Source organism: Salmo salar, chromosome 20, assembly GCF_965601325.2.
Source record: "Salmo salar chromosome 20, fSalSal1, whole genome shotgun sequence".
Taxonomy (NCBI): Eukaryota; Metazoa; Chordata; class Actinopteri; order Salmoniformes; family Salmonidae; genus Salmo; species Salmo salar.
The window spans coordinates 54,468,623-54,480,534 of record NC_138310.1 but is presented as its reverse complement, the minus strand read 5'-3'; the positions used below and the strand labels follow the sequence as shown (position 1 = coordinate 54,480,534).

At 43.8% G+C, this 11,912-nt stretch overlaps 1 protein-coding gene across 2 annotated transcripts; it reads left to right on the top strand.

Annotated features, from left to right (window-relative positions):
- The first annotated feature begins 5,875 nt into the window (after window positions 1–5,875).
- LOC106580821 (transgelin) lies at window positions 5,876–11,651 on the top strand. 2 transcript variants are annotated; one of them, XM_014162281.3, is made up of 6 exons: window positions 5,876–6,089; window positions 8,847–8,889; window positions 9,991–10,185; window positions 10,473–10,644; window positions 10,814–10,916; window positions 11,055–11,651. In XM_014162281.3, the coding sequence occupies exons 2-6, from the start codon at window positions 8,878–8,880 to the stop codon at window positions 11,191–11,193; spliced, it is 621 nt and encodes a 206-aa protein (XP_014017756.1). In that variant the 5' UTR covers window positions 5,876–6,089; window positions 8,847–8,877; the 3' UTR covers window positions 11,194–11,651. The 2 variants fall into 2 exon arrangements, with proteins under 2 accessions (XP_014017756.1, XP_014017757.1); XM_014162282.3 differs by lacking the exon at window positions 8,847–8,889 and having other exon boundaries at window positions 5,887–6,089.
- The last annotated feature ends 261 nt before the right edge of the window (window positions 11,652–11,912 follow it).

Below are 11,912 nucleotides of genomic sequence, written 5' to 3'. Positions count from 1 at the left end.
TCCAGGTTTGAGATCCCCAAGGGGAGTTGCTCTATTGGTGTTCGCTAAAATCGCTACCTGTGTGGCAGCGAGAAGTTAGTCTATTAGGGGCCATTGGAGAGGTGTGCTCACGTGAGCGACTTGCTATTGTGAAGCGTGGAGACAAACCCTCCAGACATCATGGAACACCTCAACACATTTTTGTTTGTGTATTTTTTTGTGATAGTGTCGTGTTTCCTAGCAAAGAGTGGTGCGGTTTCTAATTAACTGTAAATAAGTTAACTGCTTCGCCCTACAGTTAGCCAACGTGCTTACAATTAGTCAGCAACCCGTTTCTACACTTTTAATAGCTACCGCCACTGCTCCAATTGTGGGTAGCAGGTATGCCTATGGGCTGAGAGATCCGCAAGGATTGTTGCACTATTGCTATTTGCTAAAATCGCTACACTGGTGGCAGTGGTGGGATGGTCTCTTCGGGGCCATTGGAGTGGTGTGCCTACGTGACGTAGGGACTTGCGATAGTGACATATGGGAACACACTCCACCGAACAGAGGGGATAGTGTAACAAACCATACACCGGAAACCTGTTTCAATCCCTCCCCAAAGGGTTAACTGTCATTGTCGCAGTGGTTTGCAGGTCTGCCTACATAATGGGGTACGTAGGCAATCCCTACCAAAAGATCTGCAAGAGGAGTTGCACTGTCACTGTTTGCTAAAATCGCTACAGCAGCAGCGGTGGAACTGTACCTTGGGGACCATCAGGCTGGGCATACAATAGTTATAATCGTAATGCAACATTTTATCATACAAATATTTATTCAGCTTGATCAAATAAAGAACAAATGTCGTCTGAATGAAAAGAGGTGGTTGGCTAAAAAATAAAAGGATATTGCCTCCTCGGAATGACTAGAGTTTATTCACCACGTTCTGCCTGATGGACTCTGTCGCCGCCCTGTGGATGTTGACAGTTAAGCCTGAGTCAAGAAAGATCCACTAGGTAAGGAATATAATGCAGCTCATACCTCTTACGTATTCCATGTGTAATAGATGATAATGTTATGCACAGTAATAACAATGAGAAAAACGTACTACTACTGGTTGTGGGTTTTTCTATGTTTCTAAGGTTTTCTTTGTTGCTTTTTCTTTGAGTAGCAGGTAGTTTGTGAGTGTTTACAAACAAACTACTTCAGGGAGTGACCTCTCTGCCCTATGCAAGTCCCAGGGTCAGCTGGCCTGGCTGTCCGTACCTGGTAAGGGCCCCTTGCAGGGTTACACAGTCCACTCACTGCCTCATGAGCATTGTGGAGCTACTGGAAGATCTCAGAATGTGATCTTCACTATTGCCAGTGAGGAGAGCGACTATGATTTTGATGTTGTTGCCTCTACCATGTTTTTATTTGTAAAAAAAAATATTTAACTAGGAAAGTCAGTTAAGAACAAATTGTTATTTACAATGACAGCCTAGGAACAGTGGGTTAACTGCCTTGTTCAGAACAACAGATTTTTACCTTGTCAGCTCAGGGATTTGATCTAGCAACCTTGCGGTTACTGGCCCAACACTCTAACCACTAGGCTACCTGCCTGGAGGACTTTTACAGATCTGTTATGGATTCCACCAAGAGCTGGGATGAGACCCATGACATCATGAGAGTATTACAGTAAACTGGTTGAAAAGAGGGATGCATTGAATGTAGATATTGGTGAAAGGGACCGCAACATGTAAGTAGAAGCATTTTAATTGTTCTCAAAAAACGAATCAAACCAAAACAATTTATAATCAAAGTGTTCATTGGTACCAAATTCAGTTATGTGAGGCGATTACGTACACAAATCATGTGTGATAAAGTAGGCTACAAAACAGTACATAAACGAATCATAATAATTGAAAACAATTTCAACAAATTTGGGCCAGGATTCAATCAATGGAGCATTGTCGAACAAGCACACTGCACTTGACTTCTAAAGGTAATGTATGCTTGAACCCAAGTGTGATAAAACACCTTGAGCCCTATTAAATCAGATACGGTATAAGTAAGTAAGCGTTGCCTGAGGCAGAATGGTCCATAGGGCAGGAACCCTATCTGTAACCCTATCTGATTCTGTAGCGTGACGCAGTTTGATGTACAAGTATACCCCCTGGATAGGACACTAGACTATTGCTGGGCCTTACCAACAAACCATCTCCTTAATGCTGAGAGCCAAGCAGAAAGGCATCGGGTACCATTTTTTGAGTTTTTGGTATGACTCAAACCGGGTATAAAACCTCCAACCTTCCAATCTCAGTGCAGACACTCTAACCACAAGGCCACTGAGTTGGTTAAAATAAGTATATCTTAGAATCTAAAATAATGTAAACCTAAACATATTTAACACTGTTTTATTCACCAAAATAATACAAATGCTCATTCATGCAGTGTATAAAAGAATGCCAGACAAACCCAGAAACCAGCTTTGATTGAATAGGCCCCAGTGTAATGTTAGTAGCCATTCCAGATACATAATACACTCACTGTGTACTGTTTAACTGTTGACTCATTTTGCCCACTAGAGGGCACATGTAACCCCAAATACTGTATTTCCTGAAATGGAAAAAAAGCAATGAGATGTTGAGCTCGAGAGATTATGGGGGATATTGGATGACATAGTGTACATGTCCTCTGGCGGCATTGTGTAACCCTGTAAACATATGTCGTCTCTCACTGTTTATCCTAATTTATTATAAACCAGCGAGGGGCTAGATGTAAGCAAACTCCTCCACTCTTATAAACTCACTCTGACGTATGACCCTACGCACACATACACAAATGCCGAACATCCACACACATGCACACATCAGATTAAAATCTCAGAGTGTGAGGGTTTAAACAGAGACATGGCGATCATTCCAGGAGACTGGGATTTAAAGTGAATGAGAGAGTGCTGCTTTGACATGACAATATGCATACTGTTACAGGTTCGTCTTGTTTCAATAAATGAATTGATGATTATTGAATGGTAATAGATCCATAGTGCACAGTATCATATGCTAAGGCACCCCTGTACATTTACCATTCCGAAGGTGATGACAACCGTAAGAACACTCTGGTTGCATAGAAAGGCTGTGTGTCTTTTAGTCAAGCAAAACTCGTCAGCGGTTGCGGTTTGTACAATTATTTGGACGGGAAACTGACGTGGGCGCACAGGGACGAAGGAGTTTAGCTTCTGCTGCAGCATTCACGCTAAAATATAAGGCGTTGCGGCACTGCTTCACATGGAGAGAGTGGAGAGGTCCTGGTCGAGTCATACCAGACTAAAAATGGGACCTGCTTGGCAATCAGCATTAAATAGATGGATTGGGGGTAAGGCCCTGCGACAGACTACCATCCTGTCCAGGAGTTGTATATTAAAGCTGCCTCGTGCTGCAAACTGTAGGCTACTGCCATATGGGCCATTCTGGCTAGGGCAAAGCTTACTTGTAGGAGTGGTGCGTCACTCCGTGCCAGCCTTTTTTCGCTCGATTTGAGTGGGTTGCCCCCTCTGGCTCGTGCTGTGGAGATGTTCGTGGGCTATACTCAACCTTGTCTCAGGGTAGTAAGTTGGTGGTCTGTTGATATCCCTCTAGCGGTGTTGGGGCTATGCTTTGGCAAAGTGGGTGGGGTTATATCCTGTCTGGTTTGCCCTGTCCAGGGGTATTATAGAACGGTGCCACAGTGTCCTCTGACCCCAGACTCACTCTCCAGTATCTATGCTGCAATAGTCTACAGTTCCTATGCTGCAATAGTCTGTGTGGGGGGCTAAGGTCAGTCTGTCCTATCTGGTGTAATTATCCTGTCTTATCTGGTGTCCTGTGTGAACTTATATGCTTCCTCTAATTCTTCCATCTGTCTCAAACATCTTGATGAACTATCTGGCCTTAATGGCCATGCAATCTTAGAATCTCTACCCGGCACAGCCAGAATATGACTGGCCACCCCTCAGAGCCTGGTTCCTCTCTAGGTTTCCTCCTGGTTCCTGCCTTTCTAGGGAGTTTTTCCTAGCCACCGTTCTTCTACATCTACATCTACACTGCTTGCTGTTTGGGGGTTAGGCTTTGTTTCTGTATAAGCACCTTGTGACAACTGCTGATGTAAAAAGAGCTTTATAAATAAATACATTTGAAAATGTAAATTTGTCCGAAGCTTACTTACATACCTGAAGGCCTTTTGTGTTTTACAAAGTCTGGTTACTGAGACTGGTGATCTTTCTGGAAATATTCCATTTGATTGATTTCCAGATTCCAGACACAATGCATTCCTGACTACCTCCAGAAGTGGTCAGGAAGATCAGATCACAATGTATCGTTTAATCTTCTACACCTCTCCAAAAATGTGTGCACATTCAGAATGTAGACAAGATAAGAACAAAGGGTGCATGTTAGCACCAGGTTTAAAAGGGGCTTGTGATACCTTGGTTAGATAGGAGGAGACACTGAGACAGAAGCCACAACAACTGACTTAATGTAGGAAACAATGGTTGGCATTGGGTGTGAGGCAAAGTGAGTTTACACTACTGGGGTCTGGCAAGAGAAGGAGTGTTGGTAATAAGAAGGGAATGTGTTACTAACTATGACATCCACGCATCCTCGGTTGCCCACCCCCATTTCTCTCTCACCACACACACACACACACACACACACACACACACACACACACACACACACACACACACACACACACACACACACACACACACACACACACACACACACACACACGTTCGCCCAAACACAACTCAGCAGGCCAGTTGAGGAGCATCCTGGACATAAAAGGTCTGCTGTGCTCTGATGGTGAGATGACTCTTGTCTTCACTCATTTATCTCTCTCAACCTCAGATTCCCTCTCCTCCTCCTCCCTTTACTACTCCTCCCGCTCCTCCTCCCATCTCTGTGGTCACCCCCCCCCCCCCTCTCATCAAATTTCTGACATCAATAACAGACTTTGGCGAAATATGAAGGGGGGGAAAGAACGGATGTGGTCTGTTGAAACAATCTGTGCCACTATCCATGGGCCTGATATCCTGATGGGCCCTTAACGACCACCTCTATTCATCACCGCCTCCTACTCTAGCTCAAGCCTCCCTTTCCATCCTCTCTTTTTCTCTCTTCCCAGGCAGCGCCTCTCTCTCTCTCTCTCTCTCTCTCCCTCTGCTGATGGAGTGGCGTGGTGAAGTATTTGGAGTATTCCTGCTGACCAAACCAGAGCCTCCTGGCAGAGCTCCCCTCGCACTGAACAGGCCTTCCCAAATAAGGATGCACTTTTTTAAACAGACAAGAAAAAAATAAAAATCAAGAAAGACAGGGGAGGAGAGAGGGAAAGCACTAGACAAAAGAAGGGAGGGATGGAAGGAGAGTAGACAGAAAGCCCATGCCCTTTTAAGGCTGTGGTTTCCTATTTACTCTCTCTCTCCCTCTCTCCTTAGCTAAATCCACGTTTATACATGGTGCTAACATGCGCCCTGAGTCCTGTTCTTGTCCACATTCCGATTGTGCCCAAATGTTTTGATTGGTGTAGATTAAAAGACACATTGTGATCTGATAGTGATCAGATCTTCCTGACCATCTTAGGAGGTAGTCAGACATGCATCATGTCTGGATATCAATCAAGTGTCAACAGATCTGAGTGGTCAAAGCATTTAACTCATCATTATACCATCATTGACAGGTAGCACCATTGATTTATGGCTTCCGTAATTGTCTTAAAATAAATAAAATCATATTATTTTGAAATAATTTCTGTCAAATAATTTGCATACAGGGAGCCACCAACTAATATAGTCACAATGCGGACACAGTGGACGGATAGGAGACACATTTTAATATAATGTGTAGACGTGACAAACCTTTATCAGATAGTGGTAGGATCATATTGATGAGATCATGAAACTCACATGTTAGCACAAGGTGTAAACAAGGCTTACGAGAAGTGAAGTCATTTCAGCTTGTCTGGTCCTTTTAAGCCAGCACTTTTCCGAGGGAGGACTTTGCTGGAGCTAGAAGTATACAAACACTCAGTCACACACACACGGACACACACACACCTCCTGACCCAGCGCTTGTACAGAGGAAAGACTCTTCGCTTCATACTTTAACACAGTGAGTATATCTCTTTACTGTCGCTGCTTTTGGGTTCCAGTCAGAGGAACACCTTACTGAGAGGGATGTCTGTCTGTCTGTCAGTCCTGTGATGGAATCCTGAGTGTACAGAGCCAGAAGACACATATGGCTGTCTGTCAGCTATGTCATCAGTTAAGACTTTGAGAAAAGTAACCTTGTCAGAGCATTGTGTTTCTCTAACCATGTTTTCACTGTTTCACTAATCATCCATACTGTATGTCTGTGTGTCTCATACTCCATCATGTGTGTGACTGGGTGTGAATATACACACAAATACTACTGATCTATGTGGGATGGTGTCTTGCTCAATGGGATACCAGGTGCTAGACGGATGGGATATGTAGTTCTGATATGAGCTAGCGTGTTTCTACTGTAGAATAACCATCCAAATCAGTCACAAAGATGTAAAGGTAACAGAGAAAACAGTGTGACCAGTTTGGTCACAGAAGGAGATCTGGGATAGGCAGCACAGCAGCTCCTCTTGTAAGAGACACTTGCATAGCTCAGTTTTCACTTGCAAATGACGGAGTGCCGTACATTAGCTTTGGCTAGGAATTTAATAGCCAACAAAAGTCCACGGCAGACACACTTTCCAAAGAAGAAAAACACGCGCACACACACAGACAAAGATGCAAACGAGTAACACAGAAACACAGCGGCTTTCATTGATCATGTGGGATTAATCAATACCGTTTTTCAGCCTAATGTTTTCTGTGGGTGAGCGGAAGTGTGTTTGAGAGACAGAGAGATAACACTGGAGAACTACAGCAGCAGCTTCAGTAGCTGTGGAGTTATCTACAGTACAGTAGGCCTAGCAGGAGTAAAGTCCCAGAGGATAGCTGACCAGCAGCAGGAGATAAGACTATCTTGAGCTCCATTTCAGTGGCACTGCAGCGCCGCTGGCATTACGTCATGGCTTTAGCCACAGTTCACAGACCACAGCTTTCAAACTGCTTTATGGTGAGACAGCCAGCTGTGTTACCATGGCGAGACAGAAACACAGAAGTAAAACAGACATGAAAGGAGAGATGGATGGTGATGTCATATTTTCATTAGGATAAGTGGAAACCGTTTCATACTGTAGTACCAGCAGTTGAGAAGCAACATGTAGTTCAGAGACTGAATGACAATACTCCAAACACATAATCTACATGTCCTACCAAATGTAGAACTCACTATAATCAGGTCAAAATAGAAACATAGCTATGTAATTAACACACATACAGACCCCCCCATCACACACACACACATACACATACATACAGAGACACCCCAGACTGAGCCAACCAACAGGCCAGCCTGACATACTGTTCTGGACTGGAGATGTCAGAGACAGGGCTTGATGCCAAACCCAACAGTACAGTAGGTCCCTAAGCACACATAAATACCATAATGGAACCAGGGTCCTGTCCCATGTGAACTGACCTCTCAGGCCATCCATTTCACCTCTGTGGAGGGCTGTGACCTGTACTGGCAGTAGCACAGAGAATAAAGGGGCTTTCCACATTGGAGGAACATCCAGTCTAATTTCTATTGGTTAAAATGCTTGTTTATGAAGCATAGGTCTAGACCAACTGGAGTGAAAAAGTAATGACATGGCTAGCAGCCCGACATTCCTCACATTCCTCTGTAATGTTTCTATAATGATGCACTGTGCGAGGGTTTGACTGAGTGTGTTAGGGTGAGGTTGGGAGCTTATTGTGGTCTGACTCTGAGGATGTGGGGCATATTAGGCACGTTTCTTGTCTTTATGGTTAAGAGTTCATTTGATCACCTGTGAACTACAGCAGTCTGTCAATAAGGTTCCATGAAACAACTGAGCAGCTTGAAACACTAAATTACCTCAAGTTTCTGTATTTTGAAGGCTTCATATTCGTGTGACTGGATTGTTGGCAAATAGTGTCTAGAAGGACTATGCCTTGGTCTACTTCTTTGCATGATGGAGCAGCAGTAATGTTTGACTGGGCACAGTGCCAGACAGTCCAGGGCTGTGTGTTGATGGCTGCCAATCCAACACAATGTGGTGACACAGATACATGCTCTTAATGCCAATGTTCAACAAATGACTGCTGGCTCAGAAAACTAGGTTAATGGCAGCTGATCGATACATTTTCTCTTAAGTGTTGCCTGACTTAAACTGATGAGTCAATATGGGAATGAGGAAGTGGAGGCACATAATGTGGATTCAGGAACTCTTGGAGGGAAAAAATGGGAGCTGAGTTTCAAATGAATCTTTTTGTAGAAACACAAGAAAGAATAAGCATAAAGATTGAAGAATAATATTGTCTTCCATTTGTTGCTTGTGTTGCTGCTAGTAAGGTTTTTTGAGCTTGCTACAGGTCATCATTCAAATACTAGGTATGGAAGGGTCCATGCTGACCTTGTGGTGGAGTGTGAGTAGTTGGGTTCAACTAAAACACACTTAAAACCATTTTGGTAGAACCCTTTTGGGTTCAATGTAGAACGCTTTCCACAGAGAGTTCTACATGGAATCCAAAAGGGTTCTACCTGGAACCAAAAAGGGTTCTCCTATGGGGACAGCCGAAGAACCCCTTTGGAACTATTTTGTGTAGATAAGGCAACTGGCTCCTTGAGACACATGAAGTGACCAGATCTTACAATTGCCATTGGCTACCCCATCCAACAGCAGCCTGGGGAAGGACCGAGCATGACCTCCAATCAGGATGAAGATGAACTCCAGGTGGTAACATTTAACATTTGACCTTCAACCCCCAGGCACAACAAGTCGTGGTATCCTGACATCAAGATGGCAAACAAGGTGATACGTGTGCATTGATATGGGCTTTGCACTTGGCAGCTTGGCCCAAAAGCAACAGTTTTGCAAGCAATGGTGTTGGTGGCGCCTAGTGTGCTTGAGAGAGGCAGAGAGACACAAAAAGAGAGTGATTCTGCTGATTCTAGGGCTCCCATTGTACAGCACCTTGGCTCCTGATATTTAGTTCCGTAATTAATGCAGATGGCTGAACTGGTGTGCATTCGGAGACAATCAGCTTTGGAGGGAGCGGCTCAAATACACGCCTTTATAAATGCATGACATCTATATATGTGTGTGTATAAGTGTTCGCAGGCGTATTTGTGAGTGAATGTGCCATTTGTCCAACGTCTTAATGTGTCCGCATGCAAATCTGCATATATATCCAAAGAGCTGTTGGAAATGGCTTGACTTGCAACTAAGGTCATATCTGTTTCAGTCAAGGGCCAGTGGAAAAAGGAGTCCCTTTGTATTAGTTATGATAGCAGATTATAGCACAAGTGACATGCAAATGGAGGTGTACATGCTCACCTCAGGCACTACTTATATAGAAACTGTCATACAACATACATTATACATAGTCAATGTCACAATGTAATCTTAACCATGGAATAGTTTCAGGTCTAATACCAGATCAAGATGTTCTCAGATATTATAGAACAGGGATCATCAACTATATTCAGGCGCAGGACGATTTGTTTCTTGAGTGGATAATCAGGGGGCCGGAACATAATTACAAATAATCTGTAAACTGTAAATTGACCGCAAGAAGCCCAAACGGCTATAAGATTTTACTAAAACATAATTATTTTAAACCTTGCTTTACATTTGTATACAATCACATACTTTATATCTCTCTATTATTCGTGGGAATACTCAGGAACAGATTTCCAAAATTAAAATCACTGGTGTTTTTAGTCTTTTATGTCCAACAATAAACTAATAACAAAAAATGCTCAGAAAACTCAGAAAAATTAACCGAAGAAATTGTCAGAAAACACCAGTTGGGGAATCCTATCATATAACAACTTCCCTTTCCTCACATAAATATCCATATTTCCTCGATTTAATATCTGTTCTACTCCACTCTGTCTCTCGGTGGGAAAGGGACCTCAGGTAGGCATGGCCAACAAAGGTCCATCTTATGGCATGAGCCGGGTGGTGCAGGACAAGATTGACAAGAAGTACGACGCTGAGGTGGAGGAGCTTTTGGTGCAGTGGATTGTGGCCCAGTGTGGATCTGGAGTTGGGAAGCCTGAGGCTGGCAAACTGGGCTTCCAGGACTGGCTCAAGGATGGATGTGTGAGTACCAACCTAATGCCTAAGACCCCTCAGACTGAAACATACATTTTAACTTAACAACATTCAGAATTCATATGAGCCATTTATTTTGACCATCTTTATTCGATCTTAAGATTTGTGTATAGAATGGAGAAACAAACACTTTGGAAATCAGATGATGATCATATACAATTTAAAACCACAATGGGCCAAGTATCGAACCTTGGGGGACCCCACAAGAGTATATGACGGTACAGATGGTTATTTTCTGCCAACATACTCTTGGCTTTATGTTACTATTCCCCCAGGTCCTGAGTGAGCTCATTAACAGCCTGCATAAGGACAACAAGCCCATCAAGAAGATAGCCAGCTCAAGCATGGCCTTCAAACAGATGGAACAGATCTCACAGTTCCTGACTGCTGCCGAGAGCTACGGTGTCATCAAGACCGACATGTTCCAGACCGTGGACCTCTGGGAAGGTTCGCAAAGCATGTCCATCTCGCATATCATCAAACAATCACAATGACAAAACAGGGCATTACATATGCCACAGATAAGTGGATGTAGTGGTGGGCACATACAACTGTGTAGTGTACTGTCACTATGGTGTGGAGACTTATAAACCCTGCTGTGATTTTGTTGTGACAGGGAAGGATTTAGCTGCAGTCCAGAGGACACTGATGTCCCTCGGCAGTGTGGCTGTCACCAAGGATGACGGCAACTACCACGGCGATCCCAACTGGTTCTTCAAGTGAGTTAGAAGAATGTGAAGAGTGATGGTGTTGCATTGCTGGTGTATTCAGCCAGTGCTGTGGCTGTTTAGAGCTGGGGTGTGTATTGTGCTGTGCCAGTGTGTGTTTTTGAGTTCATTGTCCATGTACCCTTGCAGGAAAGCCCAGGAGAACCGGAGGGAGTTCACAGACGACCAGCTGAAGGCGGGGAAGGGTGTGATTGGCCTGCAGATGGGCTCCAACAAAGGGGCCAGCCAAACTGGCATGTCGTACGGGGCCACCCGACAGATTCAATAATAAATACTAAACCACTGACCCTTGTCCTTTCCCCTCCCTTCTCCACCAGGCCCCGCACTGCCCTCCTCCCCCCTTCGCCCTCTTACTGCAGCTACAACAGGCCCAACAGATTGTCTTAATGCCTCAACCTTATCCCAGTGTAGTAGGAACAGTCTCACTAGTATCACACCACTATGACCAAACTTGACCAGCCCAATCTATTACAACCCAAATCTACACTGCAAATGCCATATGTGAGGCTTAAGGTGAAAGGGACAACATGCATATACAGCTGTCAATCACTCATCCTCAAATGCAATTGTCATGTTTACATGAGACTGATATTTGAATCATAGAGAAGGCACTGAAGCAACTAAGCCATGTCTTCTTAGAACACAAACATTCTATCCAAATGTAGAAACATTGAGAGATTGCTTGAGAGATTGTTTGAAAAATACCAAATAAAAGGAAGGAAATTAGGTTGAAGTTCATTGTGTCTTCATTGTGTCTTCATTGTGTCATGGATGAGTTTAAGTTAACAGTGCTGTATGTACCGATACCGGACAGCTGCTATGACCTAACAGCCGCATATTTTTGTACATAGTCTTATCTCCATTTGTCCTAGGTTTCCCAGTGAAAAAAATTTCACTGCTTGCTCTGCCCACATATTTAGCCTCACATTGAAGTGTTTTACCAGTGTCTTTTCAGGACAACCAGGGCTTCAAGTAGAAAAAACTATT

What these genes read in the sequence shown, in the direction of transcription:
- LOC106580821 (XM_014162281.3), top strand. An exon ending in ACTGGCTCAAGGATGGATGT is followed by an intron (nt 10,186 to 10,472) that starts GTGAGTACCAAC and finishes CTATTCCCCCAG; the next exon opens with GTCCTGAGTGAGCTCATTAA. An exon ending in GACCGTGGACCTCTGGGAAG is followed by an intron (nt 10,645 to 10,813) that starts GTTCGCAAAGCA and finishes TTGTTGTGACAG; the next exon opens with GGAAGGATTTAGCTGCAGTC.